At 45.9% G+C, this 25,788-nt stretch overlaps 1 protein-coding gene across 1 annotated transcript; it reads left to right on the top strand.

The window, feature by feature from the left end:
* The first annotated feature begins 20,007 nt into the window (after positions 1–20,007).
* Positions 20,008–22,754, top strand: LOC125544638 (protein IQ-domain 26-like). Its single transcript, XM_048708382.1, has 4 exons — positions 20,008–20,556; positions 20,630–20,928; positions 21,543–21,716; positions 21,824–22,754. Exons 2-4 carry the CDS (start codon positions 20,632–20,634, stop codon positions 22,475–22,477), a joined length of 1,125 nt encoding a protein of 374 aa, XP_048564339.1. The 5' UTR covers positions 20,008–20,556; positions 20,630–20,631; the 3' UTR covers positions 22,478–22,754.
* Positions 22,755–25,788: the final 3,034 nt, after the last annotated feature.

The following is a 25,788-nucleotide window of genomic DNA, read 5'->3' as shown; positions in this document are numbered from 1 at the left end:
CCAAAGCTAAGCACTTCTCCCATTGCAAGAAAGATCAATCTAGTAGGCCAAACCAAACTGATAATTCAAAGAGACTTGCAAAGATAGCCAATCATACATAAAAGAATTCAGAGAAGATTAAAATATTGTTCATAGATAATCTTGATCATAAACCCACAATTCATCAGATCTCGACAAACACACCGCAAAAGAAGATTTCATCGAATAGATCTCCAAGAGAACCGAGGAGAACTTTGTATTGAGATCCAAACAGAGAGAAGAAGCCATCTAGCTAATAACTATGGACCCGAAGGTCTGAGGTAAACTACTCACACATCATCGAAGGGGCCATGGAGTTGATGTAGAGGCCCTCCATGATCAATGCCCCCTTCGGCGGAGCTCTGGAAAAGGCCCCAAGATGGGATCTCTTGGGTACATAAGGTTGCGACGGTGGAAATAGGGTTTCGTGGTGCTCCTGGATGTTTGCGGGGTATATGAATATATATAGGAGGAAGAAGTAGGTCGGTGGAGCAACGAGGGGCCCATGAGGGTGGAGGGCGCGCCCAGGGGGTAGGCGCGCCCCTGCCTCGTGTCCTCCTTGATTGTTTCTTGACATCCACTCCAAGTCCCCTGGATCACGTTTGTTCCAAAAATCACGCTCCCGAAGGTTTCATTCCGTTTGGACTCCGTTTGATATTCCTTTTCTGCAAAACACCGAGATAGGCAAAAAACAGCAATTTGGGTTGGGCCTCCGGTTAATAGGTTAGTCCCAAAAATAATATAAAAGTGTAAAATAAAGCCCATTATCATCCAAAACAGATAATATAATAGCATGGAACAATCAAAAATTATAGATACGTTGGAGACATATCATCCTCCTCCCACAGGAACTCGATGTAGCGCGCAAGGTCGCTGACGCACGTGCGGGCATCCACCTCCGCCTCCCGCCTTTGGGCAGCGGCGACGGAGCGGGTGATGACCCCGGTGGTCGACGGTGGGCTGGCGGCCACGGCGGCTGACGACGGGGTGGCGGCCACGACCACCACCTCCCGCCTTCGGGCCGCGGTGGCGGAGCGGGTGATGGCCACGGTGGCGGCCACGACGGCCACCTCCTGCCTTCAGGCCGCGGCGGTGGAGCGGGCGATGGCCCTGGCTTTCGACGGTGGTGTGGCGGCAACGGCGGCCGGCAACAGATGCCGACGGGCACCGGTGGCGGAGCGTTTGGTGGGGGTTCCGCGCACACCCAACAAGGACACCACGCGCACTACACTACGCCGGGGACTGTGTCGCTGCAGTGTAGCCTCCTAGCTGGAGCTATCCCCTGATGACGGCGGAGTGGATGAGCAACGACGACGGATCGGTGCCATTGGCGATTGTGGGAGAAGCGGGCGAGATAAGCTACAGGAAGGGAGCGGAAAATGCGACGCAGGACTCGCCGGCCGTGGGGGTTTTATAGCAGGCCGGGAAGCATTGGGATTTTGTGGGATTTCACCGAGTAGGGTGGGAAGCTTGCGCGGAAATCTGCGAGGTTGCGCAGGAACAGGCTCACCGACGATTCATTGGCACCACTGTTTGGTCAAAAGAACGCCCCAGCGTGCTGCACAAGCTTGCGCTGTAAGCCGTCTGCGGCAACAGGGTGACAAGACGCACGAGAGGAGGATGAAAGGCCACGTACACATACGGTTAATAAAAACATTTGCGATTTAATTACCTACTATACCCCTGTCCTGGTTTATAAGTATGATTTAACTAATAAAATACGAATGCATGTCGCCAAAGATTATATAGTTGGATTTGTATTTGAACATAGTTTCCAATTATATAAAAAAAATTATGAGATACATTAACATTTTGTTGGTTAAATTTGAGTGCAAAGTATCGCACAAAATATAAAGCGGACTATAGACTAGACGAAGGTGGTAGCACACGGCCGCTCTCTACGCAGAGACGCAACTGTCGGCCGGCTTGTAGGCGACCATTTCCTACGTGTTCAACTGCTCTATGCGTGTGGTTGCTTGCGGTTCACGCGGCCACAGCGCGCTCCGCTCGCATCCCGCCGTGCGCGCTCTGCTCTCGCGTCCCTCCGGGTGCTCTGTCCTCGTCCCTCCACGCGCGCTGCCAGTGTTTGTGGCTGGTGCACGATCACGCACGTTCGTGTGCATGCGGTTGCACCGGGCGCGGCGCGACGATGCAGTTACCCGCTACAAAAACTGCCATGCGGACGCGCCGAGAATCCATGCCGCCCGGTCCCCTTTTATTCCTGCAGCCATTTACCTTCATCTCTCATCTCGGCACAATAAGCACACCCATGAGGACACATACAAAGAGGACATACAGCGGTTCCAATGGCGCTCCCCATGGCTCCAATGGCGCTCCCAGCGGCCGACGACGATAGCAGCGGGAAGTTCGGCACGCAACACGTCGTGGACTCCCACCTTAGGGGGAAGGCTCTCTCGGTGGTGTACACGAACGATCTGGTCTCGGTGGAGAGCTCCATCCAAATAGCCCTAGGTCTTCGTGAGAAAGAAAGTTGGATGCACACCCACTTAGTTTCTTTTGATGAGCTTTCATACACTTATAGCTCTAGTGCATCCGTTGCATGGCAATCCCTACTCCTCGCATTCACATCAATTGATGGGCATCTCCATAGCCCGTTTATTAGCCACGTCAATGTGAGACTTTCTCCTTTTTTGTCTCCTCACATAACCCCCATCATCATATGCTATTCCACCTATAGTGCTATATCCATGGCTTGCGCTCATGTATTGTGTAAGGGTTGAAAAGGCTGAAGCGCGTTAGAAAGTATGAACCAATTGCTCGGCTTGTCATCGGGGTTATGCATGATGGGAGCATTTTGTGTGACGAAAATGAAGCATGCCAAACTATATGATTTTGTAGGGATAATCTTTCTTTGGCTATGTTATTTTGATAAGACATAATTGCTTGGTTAGCATGCTTGAAGTATTACCATTTTTATGTCAATATTGAACTTTTATCTTGAATCTAGTGGATCTGAACATTCATTCCACAATAAAGATAATTACATTGAAAATTATGTTAGGGAGCATTCCACATCAAAAATTCTATTTTTATCATTTACCTACTCGAGGACGAGAAGGAATTAAGCTTGGGGATGCTTGATACGTCTCCAACGTATCTATAATTCTTGATTGTTCCATGCTATTATATTATCTGTTTTGGATGTTTAATGGGCCTTAATATACCTTTTTATATTATTTTTGGGACTAACCTATTAACCGAAAGCCCAGTGCAAATTGCTGTTTTTTTGCCTATTTCAGTGTTTCGCAGAAAAGGAATATCAAACAGAATCCAAACGGAATGAAACCTTCGCGAGGATCTTTTTTTGAACAAACGTGATTCAAGAGACTTGGAGTGGGCGTCAAGGAAGTAACGAGGAAGCCACGAGGCAAGAGGGCGCGCCCCCACCCTCGTGGGCCCCTCGTAGCTCCACCGACCTACTTCTTTCGCCTATATATACTCTTATACCCTGAAACCTTCGTAGAGAGCAACGAAACACCTTTTCCACCGCCGCAACCTTCCATACCCGTGAGATCCCATCTTGGGGCCTTTTCCGGCAATCTGCTGGAGGGGGATTCGATCAAGGAGGGCTTCTACATCAACACCATAGCCTCTCCGATGATGTGTGAGTAGTTTACCAGAGACCTTCGGGTCCATAGTTATTAGCTAGATGGCTTCTTCTCTCTCTTTGGATCTTAATACAAAGTTCCACTCGATCTTCTTTGAGGTCCATTCGATGTAACTCTTTTTGCGGTGTGTTTGCCGAGATCCGATGAATTGTGGGTTTACGAACTTGATTATGTATGAATATTATTTGATTCTTCTCTGAATTCTTATATGCATGATTTGATATCTTTGCAAGTCTCTTGGAATTATCGGTTTAGTTTGGCCTACTAGATTGATCTTTCTTGCAATGGGAGAAGTGCTTAGCTTTGGGTTCAATCTTGCGGTGCTCGATCCCAGTGACAGAAAGGGAAACGACATGTGTTGTATTGTTGCCATCGAGGATAAAAAGATGGGGTTTATATCATATTGCTTGAGTTTATCCCTCTACATCATGTCATCTTGCCTAATGCGTTACTCCGTTATTATGAACTTAATACTCTAGATGCATGCTGGATAGCGGTCGATGTGTGGAGTAATAGCAGTAGATGCAGAATCATTTCGATCTACTTGACACGGACGTGATGCCTATATTCATGATCATTGCCTTAGATATCATCATAACTATGCGCTTTTCTATCAATTGCTCGGTAGTAATTTGTTCACCCACCGTAATACATGCTATCTTGAGAGAAGCCACTAGTGAAACCTATGGCCCCTGGGTCTACTTTACATCATATTAGTTTCCCATCAACTAGCTATTTCTGTCGCCGTTTATTTTGCAATCTTTATTTTCCAATCTATACCACAAAAATACCAAAAATATTTATCTTATTATCTTTATCAGATCTCACTTTTTCAAGTAGCCGTGAAGGGATTGACAACCCCTTTATCGCGTTGGTTGCAAGGTTCTTATTTGTTTGTGCACGTACTAGGCGATTTGCGTGTAGTCTCCTACTGGATTGACACCTTGGTTCTCAAAATTAGAGGGAAATACTTACGCTACTTTGATCCATCACCCTTTCCTCTTCAAGGGAAAACCAACGCATGCTCAAGAGGTAGCAAGAAGAATTTCTGGCGCCGTTACCGGGGAGATCTACGCACAAGTCAAGACATACCAAGTACCCATCACAAACTCTTATCCCTCGCATTACATTATTTGCCATTTGCCTCTCGTTTTCCTCTCCCCCACTTCACCTTTGCCGTTTTATTCTCCCTTTTTCGTTCATCACTTTTTGCTTGCTTCTTGTGTGTCCGTGTGTTAGATCGTTTATCTACTGTTATGGCCAGTCCTTCTATCATTGTTAGTACTCCCGATCATGAAGTTCTTAATTTTAAACGAAGGGAGGGAGAAACTCTAAAAGATGCTTGGTATAGAATTTGCAATGCTCAGAATAGATCCACTAGGAAGCAATCTACTTCCGTTCTTCTTCGCAATTTTTATGTAGCCATCACTCCTTGGAACAGATATATTCTTGATACCATTACCGGAGGAAATTTCTTGGGTAGCCGCACTTTTGATTCTTATAATGCTATGATAGATTTGTTTGGCCCACCACCTCTTTTGGTTAATGGAACTATTTTAACTTTGGAACACGTGATGCAAAGGCTTGAAATCATCGAAAATAAAGTTGCCACTATAGAGTTTATCGAGAATTTCGATAAAAAGATCCACCATCAAATTACCCAATATGGGTCTAAGGTAGGAGTTACTCTAAAATTTTTTTGAGAGAAAGAACCCATAGTTAATGAAAAAATAGATCAAGATTCTACTAGAATTGATAAACTTGAGGATATTATTACCAACTTAGGGTCTGCCTTTTCTGCCGTAAGAAACACTTCAAACCCTCGTACTACCAAAGTTGCCAAGTTTATGTACGTTCCTAAAAATAAGGGTGAATCTTCTAGTAAGGAAAATGCGGATCTCAAATCAATAAGTGTTCACCCCAACTTTTTCACTATCACTAAGGAACCTTTTGCTACAACTGAATTTATTGATTTCTTTCCTAGGAGTTTGATCATTAATAAAAAGAAGGAAACTCCTAAGGGTTATAAGTGTTCAATTGAAGAACTACCTACCAAAGATGGCAATACCTAGATCTATTCTTGTTTTTATGCCTAGTTAGGGGCGTTAAAAGATAGCGCTTGTTGGGAGGCAACCCAATTTTATTTTTGTTCCTGTTTAGTAATAAATAAATCATCTATCCTCTGTTATGATTGTGTTTTTATGTTTTAATTAGTTTTTGTGCCAAGTAAAGCCTTTAGGATCTTCTTGGATGATTGTTGTTTCATCTTGCTGAAAAAAACAGAAAGTATGTGCTCACGAGAATAATTCTCATTTTTTTACCAGAGAGCGATAAAATACCAATTCCAACTGCAGTAGATTAATATACAAATTACCCTGGTCTTCATAAATTGGTAGAATTTTTGTAGTTACATAAGTATTCAAAACCTACAGATTACTACAGACTGTTCTGTTTTTGACAGATTCTGTTTTTCGTGTGTTTTTTTGCTTATTTTGATTAATCTATGGCTAGTATCGGGGGGTATGAACCATAGAGAAGTTGGAATAAAGTAGGTTTAACACCAATATAAACAAAGAATGAGTTCATTACAGTACCTTAAAGTGGTTATTTGTTTTCTTATACTAACGGAGCTCATGAGATTTTCTGTTGAGTTTTGTGTTGTGAAGTTCTCAAGTTTTTGGGTAAAGATTTGATGGATTATGGAATAAGGAGTGGCAAGAGCCTAAGCTTGGGTATGCCCAAGGCACCCCAAGGTAAAATTAAAGGACAGCCAAAAGCCTAAGCTTGGGTATGCCCCGGAAGGCATCCCCTCTTTCGTCTTCGTCTATCGGTAACTTTACTTGAGGCCATATTTTTGTTCACCACATGATATGTGTTTTGCTTGGAGCGTCTTGTATGATTTGAGTCTTTGATTTTTAGTTTACCACAATCATCCTTTCTGTACACAACTTTTGGGAGAGACACACATGAATCGGAATTTATTAGAATACTCTATATGCTTCACTTATATCTTTTGAGCTAGATAATTTTGCTCTAGTGCTTCACTTATATTTATTTTGTAGAGCACGGTGGTGGTTTTATTTTGTAGAAATAATTGATCTCTCGTGCTTCACTTATATTATTTTGAGAGTCTTTTAGAACAGCATGGTAATTTGCTTTGGCTATAAAATTAGTCCTAATATGATAGGCATTCAAGATGGGTATGATAAAAACTTTCATATAGAGTGCATTGAATACTATGATACTTGATAGATGTTTTGATATATAAAGGTGGTAATGTTAGAGTCATGCTAGTTGGGAAATTGTGAAGTTGAGAAATACTTGTGTTAAAGTTGGCAAGTCCCATAGCATGCACGTATGGTAAACATTGTGTGACAAATTTGAAGCATGGGGTGTTCTTTGAGTGCTTTCCTTATGAGTGGTGGTCGGGGACGAGCGATGGTCTTTTCCTACCAATCTATCCCTCTAGGGGCATGCGTAGTAGTACTTTGCTTCGAGGGCTAATAAACTTTTGTAATAAGTATATGAGTTCTTTATGACTAATGTGAGTCCATGGATCATACGCACTCTTACCTTTCCGCAATTTGCTAGCCTCTACGGTACCGTGCATTGCCCTTTCCCACCTTGAGAGTTGGTGCAAACTTCGCCGATGCATCCAAACCCCGTAATACGATACGCTCTATCACACATAAGCCTCCTTATATCTTCCTCAAAACAGCCACCATAACTACCTATTATGGCATTTCCATAGCCATTCCAAGATATATTGGCATGCAACTTTCCATCGTCCCGTTTATGATGACACGCTCCATCATTGTCATATTGCTTTGCATGATCGTGTAGTTGACATCATATTTGTGGCAAAGCCACTTTCATAATTTTTTCATACATGTCGCTCTTGATTCATCGCATATCCCGGTACACCACCGGACGCATTCACATAGAGTCATATTTTTGTTCTAGTATCAAGTTTTAACATTGAGTTATGAGTAAATACAAGTGTGATGATCATCATTATTAGAGCATTGTCCCATGTGAGGAAAGAAATAAAAAAGAGAGGCCAAAGAAGCCCAAAAAAGAGGCCAAAGAAGCCCAAACAAAAAATGAGAGAAAAAGAGAGAAGGGACAATGTCACTATCCTTTTTCCACACTTGTGCTTTAAAATAGCACCATGGTCTTCATGATAGAGAGTTTCTTATTTTGTCACTTTCATATACTAGTGGGAATTTCTCATTATAGAACTTGGCTTGTATATTCCAATGATGGGCTTCCTCAAAATGCCCTAGGTCTTCATGAGCAAGCAAGTTGGATGCACACCCACTTAGTTTGTTTTGATGAGCTTTCATACACTTATAGCTCTAGTGCATCCGTTACATGGCAATCCCTACTCGACGCATTGACATCAATTCATGGGCATCTCCATAGCCCGTTGATTAGCCGCGTTAATGTGAGACTTTCTCCTTTTTTGTCTCCTCACATAACCCCCATCATCATATGCTATTCCACCTATAGTGCTATATCCATGGCTTGCGCTCATGTATTGCGTAAGGGTGAAAAGGCTGAAGTGCGTTAAAAAGTATGAACCAATTTCTCGGCTTGTCATCGGGGTTATGCATGATGGGAGCATTTTGTGTGACGAAAATGAAGCATGGACAAACTATATGATTTTATAGGGATAAGATTTCTTTGGCTATGTTATTTTGATAAGACATAATTGCTTGGTTAGCATGCTTGAAGTATTACTATTTTTATGTCAATATTAAACTTTTATCTTGAATCTATTGGATCTGAACATTCATTCCACAATAAAGAGAATTACATTGAAAATTATGTTAGGGAGCATTCCACATCAAAAATTCTGGTTTTATCATTTACCTACTCGAGGACGAGCAGGAATTAAGCTTGGGGATGCTTGATACGTCTCCAACGTATCTATAATTTTTGATTGTTCCATGCTATTATATTATCTGTTTTGGAACTTTAATGGGCTTCAATATACCTTTTTATATTATTTTTGGGACTAACCTATTAACCGAAAATCCCAGTGCAAATTGCTGTTTTTGCCTATTTCAGTGTTTCACAGAAAAAGAATATCAAACGGAATGAAACCTTCGCGAGGATCTTTTTTTGAACAAACGTGATCCAAGAGACTTGGAGTGGACGTCAAGGAAGCAGCGAGGAAGCCACGAGGCAGGAGGGCGAGCCCCCCACCCTCGTGGGCCCTTCGCAGCTCCACCGACCTACTTCTTTTGCCTATATATACTCTTAAACCCTGAAATCTTCGAGGAGAGCAACAAAACACCTTTTCCACTGCCGCAACCTTTTGTATCCGTGAGATCCCATCTTGGGGCCTTTTCCGGCGATCTACCGGAGGGGGATTCGATCACGGAGGGCTTCTACATCAACACCATAGCCTCTCTGATGATGTGTGAGTAGTTTACCAGAGACCTTCGGGTCCATAGTTATTAGCTAGATGGCTTCTTCTCTCTCTTTGGATCTCAATACAAAGTTCTCCTCGATCTTCATGGAGGTCCATTCGATGTAACTCTTTTTGCGGTGTGTTTGCCGAGATCCGATGAATTGTGGGTTTATGAACTTGATTATCTATGAATATTGTATGATTCTTCTCTGAATTCTTATATGCATGATTTGATATCTTTGCAAGTCTCTTCGAATTATCGGTTTAGTTTGCCCTACTAGATTGATCTTTCTTGCAATGGGAGAAGTGCTTAGCTTTGGGTTTAATCTTGCGGTGCTCGATCCCAATGACAAAAAGGGAAACGACACGTATTGTATTGTTGCCATCGAGGATAAAAAGCTGGCATTACTTCGTTCTTGTGAACTTAATACTCTAGATGCATGCTGGATTGCGGTCGATGTGTGGAGTAATAGTAGTAGATGCAGAATCATTTCGGTCTACTTGACACAGACGTGATGCCTATATTCATGATCATTGCCTTAGATATCATCATAACTATGCACTTTTCTATCAATTGCTCGGCAGTAATTTGTTCACCCATCGTAATACATGCTATCTTGAGAGAAGCGACTACTTAAACCTATGGCCCCTGGGTCTACTTTACATCATATTAGTTTCCTGTCAACTAGCTATTTCTGTCGCCGTTTATTTTGCAATCTTTATTTTCCAATCTATACCACAAAAATACAAAAAATATTTATCTTATTATCTTTATCAGATCTCACTTTTGCATGTGGCCATGAAGGGATTGATAACCCCTTTATCGCGTTGGTTGCAAGGTTCTTATTTGTTTGTGCAGGTACTAGGTGATTGATGCGTCTCCAACATATCTATAATTTTTTATTCTTCCATGCTATTATATTATCTGTTTTGGATGTTAATGGGCTTTATTTTACACTTTTATATTATTTTTGGGACTAACCTATTTACCCAAGGCCCAGTGCAAATTGTTGTTTTTTTGCCTATTTCAGTGTTTCGCAGGAAAGGAATATCAAACGGAATCCTCATGGAATGAAACCTTCGGGAACGTGATTTTTGGAACAAATGTGATCCAGAGGACTTGGAGTGGACGTCAAGAAACGAACGAGGAGTCAACGAGGAAGGGGGCGCGCCCTCCCCCCTCGTGGGCCCCTCGTGGCTCAACCGACTTACTTCTTCCTCCTATATATACTCGTATATCGTGAAAACATCCAAGAGCACCACGAAACCCTATTTCCACCGCCGCAACCTTCTGTACCCAAGAGATCCCATCTTGGGGCCTTTTCCGAAGCTCCGCCGGAGGGGGCATCGATCATGGAGGGCCTCTACATCAACTCCATTGCCCCTCCGATGATGTGTAAGTAGTTTACTTCAGACCTTCAGGTCCATAGCTATTGGCTAGATGGCTTCTTCTCTCTCTTTGAATCTCAATACATAGATCTCCTCGATCTTCTTGGAGATCTATTTGATGTAACTCTTTTTGTGGTGTGTTTGTCGAGATCCGATGAATTGTGGGTTTATGATCAAGTCTATCTATGAACAATATTTGATTCTTCTCTGAAATCTTTTATGTATGATTGGTTATCTTTGCAAGTCTCTTCGAATTATCAGTTTGGTTTGGCCTACTAGATTGATCTTTCTTGCAATGGGAGAAGTGCTTAGCTTTGGGTTCAATCTTGCGGTGCTCGATCCCAGTGACAGAAAGGGAAACGACATGTATTGTATTGTTGCCATCGAGGATAAAAAGATGGGGTTTATATCATATTGATTGAGTTTATCCCTCTACATCAAGTCAGCTTACCTAATGCATTACTCTGTTCTTATGAACTTAATACTCTAGATGCATGCTGGATAGCGGTCGATGTGTGGAGTAATAGTAGTAGATGCAGGCAGGAGTCGGTCTACTTGTTGCGGACGTGATGCCTATATACATGATCATGCCTAGATATTCTCATAATTATTCACTTTTCAATCAATTGCTCGACAGTAATTTGTTCACCCACCGTAATACTTATGCTATCTTGTGAGAAGCCACTAGTGAAACCTATGACCCTCGGGTCTATTCTCTATCATATTAATCTTCCGTCAACAAGCTATTTCCATTACCTTTTATTTTGCAATCTTTACTTTTAATCTTTATCATAAAAACACCAAAAATGTTATCTTACCATCTCTATCAGATCTCACTCTCGTAAGTGACCTTGAAGGGATTGACAACCCATTTATCGCGTTGGTTGTGAGGTTCTTATTTGTTTGTGTAGGTACGAGGGACTTGCATGTGGCCTCCTACTGGATTGATAGCTTGGTTCTCAAAAACTGAGGGAAATACTTACGCTACTTTGATGCATCACCCTTTCCTCTTCAAGGGAAAACCAACGCAGTGCTCAAGAGGTAGCAAGAAGGATTTCTGGCGCCGTTGCCTGGGAGTCTACGCACAAGTCAAGACGTACCAAGTACCCTTCATAAACTCGTATCCCTCGCATTACATTATTTTCCATTTTCCTCTCGTTTTCTTCTCCCCCACTTCACCCTTGCCGTTTTATTCGCCCTCTTTTCTCCGTTTCCCTTCTCTTTTCCAGTTCGCCTCTTTTTGCTTGTTTCTTGTTTTCTTGTGTGTTGGATTGCTTGCTTGTCACGATGGATCAAGATAATACTAAATTGTGTGATTGTTCCAATACCAACAATAATGATTTTATTAGCACTCCGATTGCTCCTCTTGCCGATGCTGAATCTTGTGAAATCAATGCTGCTTTGCTGAATCTTGTCATGAAAGATCCGTTTTCCGGCCTTCCTAGTGAAGATGCCACTACCCATCTAAAATACTTTGTTGATTTATGTGATATGCAAAAGAAAAAAGATGTGGATAATGATATTGTTAAACTGAAGCTATTCCCATTTTCTCTTAGAGATCGTGCTAAAACTTGGTTTTCGTCTTTGCCTAAAAATAGTATCGATTCATGGAATAAGTGCAAAGATGCTTTTATCTCTAAGTATTTTCCTCCCGCTAAGATCATCACTCTTAGAAATGATATTATGAATTTTAAGCAACTTGATCATGAACGTGTTGCACAAGCTTGGGAGAGGATGAAATTAATGATACGTAATTGCCCTACACATGGTTTGAATCTTTGGATGATTATACAATTTTTTATGCCGGATTGAACTTTGCTTCTAGAAATCTTTTAGATTCGGCCGCGGGAGGCACTTTTATGGAAATCACTTTAGGAGAAGCTACTAAACTCCTATATAATATTATGGTTAATTATTCTTAATGGCATACTGAAAGATCTACTAATAAAAAGGTGCATGCTATAGAAGAAATCAATGTTTGAGTGGAAAGATGGATAAACTTATGAAATTGTTTGCTAATAAAAGTGTTTCTTCTAATCCTACTAATATGCCTCTGTCTATTTTGATTGAGAATAATAATGAATCTATGGATGTGAATTTTGTTGGTAGGAACAATTTTGGTAATAACGCGTATAGAGGTAATTTTAATCCTAGGCCATTTCCTAGTAATTCCTCTAATAATTATGGTAAGTCCTACAACAATTCTTATGGAAATTATAATAAGATGCCCTCTGATTTTGAATCTGATATTAAAGAATTTATTAGTTCGCAAAAAAAATTCAATGCTTTGATTGAAGAAAAATTGTATAAGATTGATGAGTTGGCTAGGAACGTGGATAGAATTTATTTTGATGTTGATTCTTTGAAACTTAGATCTATTCCACCTAAGCATGATATCAATGAGTCTCTCAAAGCTATGAGAATTTCCATTGATGAGTGCAAATAAAGAACTGCTAGGATGCGTGTAAAAAAGATTGCTTTGTGAAAGCGTGTTCTTCTAGTTTCCATGATAATAATGATGAAGATCTAAAAGTTATTGATGTGTCCCCTATTAAATCTTTGTTTTGCAATATGAATCTTGATAATGATGGGACTGGAGATGAGTCAACTTTAGTTAGAAGGCGTCCCAATGATTCAGAGTTTTTAGATCTTGATGCAAAAATTGATAAAAGTGGGATTGGAGAGGTCAAAACTTTACATAGTAATGAACCCACTATCTTGGATTTCAAGGAATTTCATTATGATAATTGCTCTTTGATAGATTGTATTTCCTTGTTGCAATCCATGTTAAATTGGATTATAGGTCGTCATGGTCAAGTAACATGACCTCCAAAACATGATTACCATACCACTGTGGTGCGGATCTTACTCTAGTTGACCTACGCGGTTCGATAGTAACTTGATCTGAAGTTACATGATCATCATCATTAGCTTCCTCGCTAATTGGTGTAGGAGTCATAGAAATAGATTTCTGTGATGAACTACTTTCCAATAAGGGAGCAGGTACAGTTACCTCATCAAGTTATACTTTCCTCCCACTCACTTCTTTCGAGAGAAACTCCTTCTCTAGAAAGGATCCATTCTCAGCAACAAATATCTTGCCTTCGGATCTGTGATAGAAGTTGTACCCAATAGTTACTTTTGGCTATCCTAGGAAGACGTACTTCTCCGACTTGGGTTTGAGCTTATCAAGATGAAACTTTTTCACATAAGCATCGCAACCCGAAACTTTAAGAAACGACAGCTTAGGTTTCTTGCCAAACCACAGTTCATAAGGTGTCATCTCAACGGATTTAGATGGTGCCCTATTTAACGTGAATGCAGCTGTCTCTAGTGCATAACCCCAAAACGATAGTGGCAAATCGGTAAGAGACATCATATATTGCACTATATCTAATAAAGTACGGTTACAACGTTCGGACACACCGTTACGCTGTGATGTTTCCAGTGGCGTGAGTTTGTGAAACTATTCCACATTGTTTTAAATGAAGGCCAAACTCGTAACTCAAATATTCGCCTTCATGATCAGATCGTAGAAACTTTATTTTCTTGTTATGATGATTCTCCACTTTTGTCGGGGATATACCCCGCGGTGTAAACCGGCCGGAAGTTAACCCGGCCGGACTAGGCGGTTTATCTGAAGACCCCGCTGACACTTGGCGAGTTACTGGCGACCCGCCCTGACCTGGCGGTTTACAAGCAACCCACCTGGTCATTATGACTCACTAGTGATCCGGCGTGCGGGATCGACAGATGACAAGGCCCAAAGCCCAGAAGGCCGGTTCACGCTTAACGGTGGGCCGGTTTAAGAGGAAAGGCACGAGGAACATTATCTTACAAGGAGCTAAGACCTGGACTTGTATCCGGTTTGTATTAGAGATAGACTAGTCCTAATCCTAAGAGGACTCCACATGTAAACCGCCCCTTCAACATATATAAGGAGGGGCAGGGCTCCTCAAAGGGGGGAAGATTGACAAGTTCCACAAGTTGGACAAGTTAGGTTTAGACAATAGCTCTCGAGATAGAGCACTTTTGTAACCGTGATCATCATCAATAATATCAATGAAGCAGGATGTAGGCTTTTACCTCCACCGTGAGGGGCTGAACCTGGGTAAAACATCGCGTTTCTCGTCCCGCTCAACCCCTCTCAAGCTACCACATAGATGTGTTGGCCTCGCGACTAAGTCCTGACACCTAGGACATCTGCCGTGACAATTCCACGACAGTTGGCGCCCACCGTGGGGCCTGCGCACGATGGTGTTGAGTTCTTGGAGGGATCTCTCACAGGGATCGAGAGGTTTGCAATTTTTTCATGAAAGAAAAGCCGATTTGGGAAGATCCGCATCAGCGTCAAGTTCATCAACCCAGATTTATATTTGATGAGATTCAATGTTCGAGAGAAATTAGGATTTGGGTCGAGATCTGTTAACTACTGCAAATCGCCGAGACGAAGCGGTCAAATCGCCAGAATCCTCGTTTTTCGTCTAATTTTTGATCGTTCCATGCTATTATATTATCTGTTTTGGATGTTTTATATGCATTAATATGCTATTTTATATTATTTTTGGGACTAACCTATTAACCTAGAGCCCAGTGCCAGTTTATGTTTTTTCCTTGTTTTGACTTTTACAGAAAAGGAATATCAAACGAAGTCCAAATGTGATAAAACTTTACGATGATTTTTCTTGGACCAAAAGACACCTAGAAGACTTGGGGAGAGGGCCAGAAGAGTCCCGAGGAGGCCACAAGCCCTTAGGGCGCGCCCCAGGGGGCGCCCCCAGACTCGTGGGCCCCTCGGGAGTCCCATAACCCTAGCTCCACCTCTATATATTCTCAAATATTCCCCAAACATCAGAAGCATCCACCAAAATACTTTTCCACCGGCGCAAGCCTCTGTTCCCGTGAGATACCATCTTGGGGCCTTTTCCGACACTCTTCCAGAGGGAGATTCGATCACGGAGGGCCTCTACATCAACCTTGCTACCCTTCTGATGAAGCGTGAGTAGTTTACCACAGACCTAAGGGGCCATAGCTAGTAGCTAGATGGCTTCTTCTCTCTCATTGATCTTCAATACAATGTTCTCCTCGATGTTCTTGGAGTTCTATCCGATGTAATCTTCTTTTGCGGTGTGTTTTGTTGAGATCTGATGAATTGTGGATTTATGATCATATTATATATGAATATTATTTGAGTCTTCTCTGAACTATTTTATGCATGATTAAGATATCTTTGTATTCCTCTTCGAATTATTGGTTTGGTTTGGCCAACTAGATTTGTTTTTCATGCAATGGGAGAGATGCTTAGTTTTGGGTTCAATCTTGCAATGTCCTCACCCAGTGACAGAAGGGGTAGCGAGACACGTATTATATTGTTGCCATTAAGGATAAAAAGATGGGGTTTATGTCATATTGCTTGAGTTTATCCCTCTACACCATGTCATCTTACTTAAAGCGTTGCTTTGTTCTTATGAACTCAATACTCTAGATGCAGGCAGGAGTCGGTCAATGTGTGGAGTAATAGTAGTAGATGCAGAATCATTTCGGTCTACTTGTCACGGACGTGATGCCTATATTCATGATCATTGCCTTAGATATCGTCATAACTATGCGCTTTTCTATCAATTGCTCAACAATAATTTGTTTACCCACCGTAGTCAAGAGAGAAGCCTTTATTGAAACCTATGGCTCTCGGATCTATTTTCCATCATATATTTTCATATCTATAAACCAAAAAACCCAAACATACCTTACTGCAATTTATCTATATTTACTTTAGTTTGCTCTTTTATTTATCTTTTATACCAAATCTCTATTAGATTTCACTCTTGTTTGTGACCGTGAAGGGATTGACAACCCCTTTTTTCGCGTTGTGTGCAAGTGTTTGTTAGTTTGCAGGTGCATATATTGGAGACTTGCTTGTGCCTCCTACTAGATTGATACCTTGGTTCTTAACCGAGGGAAATACTTATCTCTACTTTGCTGCATCACCCTTTCCTCTTCAAGGGAAAAATCAACGCAAGCTCAAGAAGTAGCAGAGGGTAGGACAAAAGATGTCATGCAAGTTCTTATCGCAAGCATGTATGACTATATACATAATACATGCCTACATTACATTGATGAATTGGAGCTAGTTCTGTGTCGCCCTAGGTTACGTGATGAGTGTTATCCAACATAATCACCGATCCAATGCCTACGGGATTTTCACATATTGATATTAGGTAAGTTACTAGTGTTGCTGCTACTATCACAATTGCTACAAAACTACCACTGCTACTGTTGCCATTATTATTACTACCATTGCTCTCGCTATCAAATTACCACATTATTGTGCTACTGATCACTCTGCTGCAGATATTTAGTCTCCAGGTGTGGTTGAATTGACAACTCAACTACTAATACTTGCAAGTATTCTTTGGCTCCCATTGTGTTGAGTCAATAAATTTGGGTTGAATACTCTACCCTCGAAAACTGTTGCGATCCCTTATACTTGTGGGTTATCATGTCTATGTGAGATTATGCCATGAATAATCATAGCTATAAGTTGCCGCTATTCTGTCAATTGCCCAAATGTTTTTTGTTAACATGCTATTACTTGCTTTCGAGAGAGAAGCCATTAATGAACCTATGGCCCCAGGGTGTATTCTCCATTAATACAAAACCTCCTACAATTTGCTATTTTACTTTCTTGTCGTTTTCTCTATCACTATATATTCGCTTTTAATCTTATAACTAGCATGAACAAGGGGATTAACAACCTCCTTGCTATTGTTGGGTTCAAGCAATTTTTTGTTTGTTTGTGTGTAGATGTTGCTCACATTGATAGCTTAGTGCCCCCTACTGATTCGATAAACATTGGTTCTTTACTGAGAGAAATACTATCTGTTGCTGTGATACATCACCTTTTCTCTTTGGAGAATCCAACATCTCAAAGCATCTCCAGCCGGACGCCCCAAACCCACCTCATACGCCCGGGCGGGCCGCCCGGTCACTGACCTGTCACGTTTTTGTGACCCAGACGACCCCCTCAAACGGGCCTCAAACGCCCGGGCTGACCAGCGCCCCTTATACCCAGCCCAAATATGGGGCGGTAATGGAGGCGCCTGGGCATATGCCCGCCACGTAGGACTGACGAAGGGTTCCCACACGGACTTGCCCGGAAACCCGGCGGTCCGATGGACGCCTCCTCCGTTGCCATGGTGTGAATGCCACGTGGTGCCGCTCTGACTCGCCGCCCGAGAGCACATCAGCCTATTTAACCCGGCCGGAGTCCCGCAACCCTAGTCCATCCACCTTCCCGTCTCCCCGTCGCTAGTCTGAGCCCATCCACCTCCTCTCTCTCCTGCTTCGGCGCTCTGCCCACGCTTCGGCGCTCCGCCATGGTCCAGAGTAAGATCACCTACTATGCAATGCTCATGCCGGAGCGCCGCACCGAGATCCAGCAGGAGATCCGGGCGAGACAAGCCGCGCGACAGCCCACATCGCTGCCGGGCTGCCTCCGGACTCGCCGGAGCCGGAGTAGGAGGAGCCGGGGAAAGAGGAGGAGGACGAGCTGGCGTTGATGGAGGAAGAGGAGCCGGAGCAGCAGCTACTGGGCTTCAACATGGAGCAGGCGGAGGCGGAGTTCGTCGTAGCCCAGTCTGACGAGTTGTCGGAGCAGGAGTCCATCCAGGATGAGGCCTATGTGGAGGCCAACCGGGCGTTCCTCCGGTGGGAGCAAGCGGAGTCCGACGCACTCCTCGCCGAACTCGACACGGAGATAGAGGTGGAGGAGGCCGGAGCAAAGCAGCCAGAGGAGCCAGAGCTGCAGCTGCCGCCAATCCTGCCAGACCCGGGCACGAAGATCGCCGACATCTCCGACGATGAGTAGCTAGGTGATCGACATAGTACGTAGGTCATTTTGTTTGGATGTCTTTGTATGGATTTAAGAATCTAGTATGACATGTCTGAATGCAACAAGTGAAATTTGAGACGTACCAGGTCACTGCCCGCGTTCGCGAGCATTTGAAGGGCCATATTTGACATATCCGGCTGTAGATGCTCTCATACGAAAGTAGCACTAGGCCTCACACATATGAACACCTCTATTTGGCACGTTGAAGACTTTGTTAAGAATTGTGTCAACCCTAATAGAAAAGTCATGGCTTCTCTTACTCTACGTGTGTTGTGGACAATTTTGAACGAGAGAAACTCCGGCATTTTCCGTCACAAGTGCCTCTCCACCAATTATCCTCAACACCATCATAGTCAACGCAAAACTTTGGGTAATTACGGGTGCCAAAAGACTTGGAGTCAATCATGTCGTGAGAGTACCAATTCGTTGTGTTAGGGGCCTCTATAACACAAAAACTATGCTATCTTCTTATAATATATGATAATCAGTAAATGAGGCAAATCTTGTGTCCCCGTTTTGAAATAATAGACTGCCTTGCTATTGTAAACTCGAGACAATTTACCACATGAGCGGTGTGGTGTGTGAAATTTGTAGTCGACTGATCAGCAGTCGGACTCCGTATTAAATAGCGATAACACAAAACTTTGGCACATCTCGCACTTAAAAGCTGCACAGGAGAACTGATAGCGATGACCTTTCCACGCCGCCTGAAGCTCCCGAGAGCACAAAAGACGCTGACCACCCCGTATAAAACCGAGAACGTCCATCCATGCGTTGCCGTGGTGTAAAGACGAGCTACATAGCACTCGTTACAGCCACGGAACAAATCGTGAGGGGCGGGGCAAAGCGTTACTAACCGCGCTGACAGCCATGAGTCCAGATCGAGCAGTAACGAAATTTAGGGTAGGGCTAGAGCCGCTCTGCTCCATTCCGAGAAGGAATCCAGATCGAGTAGGAGTAAGTTTGGCCGCTTCGTCCGTGGTCCCAAGGTTGAACCCAGATCGAGCAGCGACGTTGACGGCGACTGTGGATCCCTCTCCCCGTTCTGCCCCGTTCTGTGCACGAAACAGTGGGAACGCACAAGCGAGATCCGCTACACCCCCGGTGTCCGTACCCACCTGGTGCTACGTAGTACTACGTGCTCCGTTGCCGCAATATTCTATCCACCCTCGTCTCGTGGAGGGCATTCCTCCATGCGCTTCGTACTGGGGGCACACGGTATACAAGTCGCCGAACGAGGGTTGCCCGAGAGGGAAGTGCCCAGGGGCCAAGGCCGCCGCTGTGTGGAGCAGAGCTTCCGAGAAACAGAAGCGGTTCGCGACGGTTGCTCATGTACGTACGTACGTACGTGAGTCCATGCTGCATGAGTGGCATGGTCCCGAGCCCCGACCGATCCGTTTTGGAGGCGGTCGCGAGTGAATGATTGTGCATTGCCGTCTACTGCCAGGTTGCCTGATCAACGGCGGCTTGTTGTTGTTTCTATCTACTGTGCAGCAGCGGCGCATGTCGGTACTGCTAGCTCTCGTACGTACGTACGTACATATGTGGACTTGAGTTGGTCTTTTGGCCGGCGCATTTGTTGGCTTGCGCGCGCGCGCTCGGCGGTGGCGCTACCAGTCTCCTTCGCGATCCGGTGGTGCCGAGACCCACGCGTCAGTTGTGCTCGCTCTCCCACCTATATCCCTCCCGCCTCTCCCTCCCCGCCCGCTGGAGTAGAAGTAGTAGGAGTAATCCGCTCGCCGCCGCTGCGGTTATCCGTTCGAGGTTGATGCGCTGCAAAGTTTCCTCTTCCGGGCTGGCTGGCTGGCTGGGCTGGAGTGACTCACGTAAACTTCGCCGCTCCGCTCCGGCCACCGGCCTTTCCATCTTTTGCCGCTGCTCCCTTACCTGCCCCGCAACCGCGGGTTGATTGCCTGCTTTAATCTCGTGCCTTTCCTCTCTCTCATTTTCCAGTCGGCCCCGTTCATTTCTCCTGGATTTCGCGTACAAATCGCCCTTCCCTTTTCCATTCCAATTAATACTGCACGAGCCGTGATGTCGCGTACGGAGTCGACAAGCTGTATATAAGCCCTCGCTGTGTTTCTTCCGTCCTTCCTCTAGGTTTCTCCTCCCATAGCTTCCTGTCCCCAAAAGCTCCTTTTCTCTCGACTCAACTCAACTCGGAGGAGCCTCTGCGCCAGTGCGCCGCGCCCTCGGGCATAGTGGGCTAAGTAGTGCCTTCTCCTTCTGAGATTCTTCATCTTACTGACGCTTCGTTGCGCTGACGCTTGTTCGTGTCCGCAGAGATGGGGCGTGCCATGCGGTGGCTCAAGAGGCTGCTCACGGGCAGGAAGGAGGCGCACGGAGGCGGCAAGGAGATCCATGCCGCGACCGACTGGCATGACGCGGCGGTGAAGGAGTCCACCAAGAGATGGAGCTTCGTGAAGCAGAGGAAGAGCGGGGTTGACGCCGGGAAGCGGCCCTCAGAGCCTCTCGCCGCCGCGCTGGAGGTGAAGCCATGCCGCTGTGCCGGCGGCGAGCAGGCGGGAGCACGCGAGGAGAAGGCGGCCGTCGTGATTCAGAAAGCCTTCAGAGGCTACCTGGTATGCTCTTGATCATCATCCCGTTGATTCATATCTCCATCGTACGTCATCTCTGTATAAGTTGGTTGGGATACTGCTGACCGCGTGCGTGTCCGAGCTTCGGCTATGTTCATCATTTCTTGCTATCCGGCGTGCTGAAATGGCTTGAACAGTCCCGGTGTGCGCCCGAATTCTGACGTTAACGATGCAGATCCTCCCACCAATTATTTTAGTGGATAGGTTCACACTGTTTATGCCAGACCCGTCAGTTATTTTTGTATTATCTGTTTGGATTAGCGGGCTAAACGTCGCTGTATGTGATGTCACCGCTGGTCATGTTCCTTTCCATGATGGACAGTTGGTAGTAGTTGTTAACTCTTCCTCTGTCCCTGTGCAAAGTCGGCACGTTGATCTTGATCGGCTGCGCAGTTCTTTACTCTGCTTCGGGCCTTCAGCAGCGACTTCTCTGGATAAATAAGCTCTATTATGTTGGTTCGGTGTCAGTGTAGTGGTTACTGATTACGCAGTTGTGACATGATCCTATTTGGCCAAGCTGAGTTCTTTAGTCCTTGGCCCGATGCAAGTTGTTTTGGTTTAAGTTTTGAATCTTCGGTGACAATAATGCATGGCTTCAGGCTAGGAAGGCGCTCCGCGCTCTCAGATCACTCGTCAAGCTGCAAGCTCTGGTCCGAGGCTACCTCGTGAGGAAGCAGGCGGCCACGACTCTGCACAGGTTGCAGGCGCTCATGCGGCTGCAGGCCGATTCCCGCGCATTCAAGAGCGCCTCCTACCGGAAATCCATGGAGCAGGTCAGGCCCCGAATTTGAACTCATCGTTCGTGTTGATCAACGATCACGAGTTCAGGGATGTATATTGAGTTTGATGTGCTTTCTGCGGCGTGTTTTTCGCAATGTAGGAGAGGATCGTTGCGCAAGATGCTCGGATGAGGACGCCGCCGGCCAAGCCGGGGCACCGCCGGAGGCTGTCCGACAGCACAGACTCCAACTACGAGCGCAGCCCGCGGATTGTGGAGATGGACACGTGCCACCTCCGCTCCCGGTCCAGCCGGATGGTGAGCAGCGGCCGGTACGCCACCGATCGCTCGTCGGGCCGCCTCGCCCCGGACGTGGCCCTGCCGTTCTCGCCGCGGTCTGTGAAGCAGCCCCCGCGGCTGTGCACCCGGCGTGAGCCCGTCAGGCTCGCCAAGACGGCGCAGAACACGCCCCGCTTCGGCGGGCCCGACGCGCCCTACACGTACGACTCGCCTGCCAAGAGCGTGGACGGGCTGGCGGCGCGGCCGGCCTGGCACCGGGACCTGCTCGCGAGCCCGCGGTACATGGCGGGCACGGCCTCGTCGGCGGCGAGGCTGCGGTGCCACAGCGCGCCCAGGCAGCCTGAGGATGCGCCGAGGGCGAGCCTGACCCAGCGGGATGCTGGGCCGAGGAAGTCGATGTGCACGCGGACGCAGCATGGCGGCCTCTGCTTCCACAGCTCGGATGCCACCCACACGCGCCGCTCCGACCTCAGCGACGACGCGGCAAGAGATTATTACTTGGACAGGATGTGGTGATCGTCTGATCTATGAGATGGAGGCGGACGGACGGTGGTGTAAGATACCAGTTGTTGCAAATTGCTGGATAGTCTCCGAATTTTGTACATGCTTAGTTGTTAAATTTTCTTTCTTGATGACATCTACGAGCTGCTAAAGTGTTACTACAACCACAATATTTTGGGACGGAGGGAGTATGTCTTAGCTCGTAGTAACACTTTGGCATGTGCCAAAAACGTTTTTATATTTTTGGACTGAGGAAGTAATAAGTAGTGTGAAAGTCTGAAAGTTTACGACATCAATGAAGCCGTTTTGAACCCTCCATAACCATAAACCTGAGAAGTTGAAACCATATTTCATACAAACCCATACATACTACGTAGATCATATGGGATAGCATAAAAACACCGCAATTCGGACGTCGGTCAGCAACATAGTTCCTCCAAAAGGACCGACGGAGTTCAAAATTCAGCCTAAATAGAAGATAATAAAACAACTAAAATATAAACATAGTATTGGAGCAAACGGAGTTCACCACTTCCTTGCCGGCCGCTTCCCCTTGGGGTCTTAGTGGCTGTCCTCGATGTATGCATCCGCGGCGGGGTGCGAATCGCCGTCCGTCGTGTCGATGTCATCGTCGGAGGAGGACGAGGACGAGATGAGGAAACCTGTCATGCGGCGGGCTTTGCGGTTCTGCTCCATCGCTAGCCGGGAGGCTATCTCCGCTGACACCTCCTTCTGTCACGCCAACTTCGTCGATTACTTGAGCGTCTTGTGGAGAGTAGACGTGTTCTTGCGACGTTGACAACGGGCATCCGTTTCAGCAGAGGTGTATGACCGTCAGATTGCGAGGGGAGCTGCATCATCATCCTTGGCGGGTGGAAGCGACTCCGACACAGATCTGGACGACACGCAACAGCGCCTCGCTACGCCATGCGCTGCCGCCTCATCGCCTAGCAGTAGGCGCGGCCCGCCGTCTCTGGCTGCTTCTGCCGTGCTAGCGGGCTGGGGTTGTGGGCAACAACACCCAACAGCTCCCAGTAGGGGCGGGTGTTGGCGGTGCCGAGTGTCGTTGCTCGTGTTGTTGCCTCGCCGTGGATGGCAGAGAGCGCGTAGGGCCGCTGCGGTGGACGAGCTGCTCACCCACGATCTCGGGGACGCCGTCGAGGAGGAGCCCCCGCCTCGATCCATCTGCGAGCGCCGGAGCGCAATGTGGAACGCGAACTCCTCGTCCGGGCCAGATGAGCTTGACGAGTCGAAGTTGACCAGCCCCACCCAGTCGATCTCGTCGAAGCCGGAGTCGGAGGGGCGGAGGGGGTGAAGGGGAGATTGAGTGAAAGGAGAGGAGACGAAGGGGAGCGGAGAGGTCGAGAGGACTGAATTAGAGTGGGCTTTTTGTCGGATGTGATTTTTGTGAGGACGGAGATGGGGGCGGCGTGGGCCAGAGCAGGCTGATTCGACGTGGAGGCCTGCTCCGAACGCGTCCAGGTTTCCCCATATCCGCTCTACAAAAGGGTTGGATATGATGCTTGTCGGACAGCCTAGACGTTTGGGCTAGGTATGAGGAGCCCCGTTGGGTGATAATTTTACATCTGGGTAGTGACTGGGTAGCTTGTCCGGGTGTTTGGGGCGGACGAAGAAGATCCGGTCGCAGATGCTCTAAATAAAATGAAGCGCTGAACTACATAGTACCCACATTGATGCTTTTGTCCTTCCCCAAGCCGCCAAACGTGTAGTTACGCGCCATGTTTTCTTCAAAAGGACAGCAGGATTGGTTTGACAATGGAGTTATTTGCTCCAGTGCTAACGATGCTGAAGTGATCTGACGGGAAGCACCGAACGAGTTGATCGACACATGATCCGACAGCCGCAGCGACTCTATAAGAAACGTACGCGATGATGATCGTTGAAACGTCAGTTTCGTAGTTATTGCACAAAAAGTTTGCAGGACTTCAGGATTAGCAGCGCGACTGGTTAATGCAAGAAGCAACGAACAGTGACTGATGTCTCCAAGTAAACACCCATCGGTGCCAACATGCAGAATATTTTTTTAGAAAAAAGGCATGAGCCCGACTTTATAAATAAAGCCAAAAGACAGATTAGCAACCCACATAAACAATCAGACAGAAATACGGGATGAGCCACAAACATGGGCCCATCCGAAAAAAGTTAGAGGTACATGGCACCCTGGCCAGCCACGGTACGCAGGCCAAAGAAAGTTCAAACCCCAAGACAAACTAGGCAAAGAACACGCGGAACCAGGTAAGCATCCTGCTCCTGTCTGCAGAGAAAAGACGCCGAGGCCCGAACTTTAGAGATCAGCAGGTTCAGAGGATCCTGGTCCTCCGCCTTAGTCAATGATTTCCATTGCTGCAAGAGAGCACACGATTTAAATAAGCAGTCGGCAGGTTTAGCAGGAAACACATGTTCAATGGTAAACTTATTCCTAATAGTCCAAAGGGACCAACAAACAGCTCCCAGACCAACCCAAAAGACTTGTTTGGTAGCGCCTGACAGGGAGTTAGCAAGGGCCCGGAGTTCAGAGAAGGAGGAAGGGTCCCACGAGACCTGGAGCCACTCTTTAACACAACTCCAAATCAGTTTAGCAAGAACACAGTTGAAGATAATGTGATTCATATCCTCCACCACACCACAAAGGGCACAAAACTGCGAACCCGGACCATTCTTTTTACGAATTTGGTCAGCCGCAGGCAAACGACCCCTAATAGCTTGCCATAGAAAAATTTTAATTTTCGGGGGGATCCGAGCCCTCCAAACCTGGGAGAATCTGCTAGTAGGGGATCCACCAATGAGCTTAGAATATAAGGATTTAACCGAGAAACGACCAAAAGAAAGAGTGTGGCTAGGTCACCGAATCCAAGTTCTCCTAGAGCGTAGGGAAGATGGCAGTAAGATGTTGCCACTCTTCAAACTCTTCAGGGGAAAGAGATCGACGAAAGACCAAATCCCAACTGTTGGCCGCCAGCTCCGCGATGGATATATCCGGGTTAGGACAATACGAGAACAAGGTGGGGAAGGTCACAGAGAGCGGTGAATCTCCACACCACCAGTGAAGCCAAAACCTAATGGAGGCGTCATCTCCCACTACGAACTTCACGTGAGCCTGGAAAATGGGTCTCACTTTCACTAGGGCCTTCCAAAATTGCGAACCACCACGCGCTGTGGCAAACAACAGACTAGAATGGGGAAAATATTTGGCCTTAAGGATGGACAGCCAAACAGGCTTGGACTCTACTGTCATAATCTGTTGGAAATATGCCCTAGAGGCAATAATAAAATGGTTATTATTATATTTCCTTGTTCATGATAAT

The sequence above is a fragment of the Triticum urartu genome, chromosome 3, assembly GCF_003073215.2.
Source record: "Triticum urartu cultivar G1812 chromosome 3, Tu2.1, whole genome shotgun sequence".
NCBI classification, from domain to species: domain Eukaryota; kingdom Viridiplantae; phylum Streptophyta; class Magnoliopsida; order Poales; family Poaceae; genus Triticum; species Triticum urartu.
This window is presented reverse-complemented; position numbering and strand designations above follow the sequence as displayed.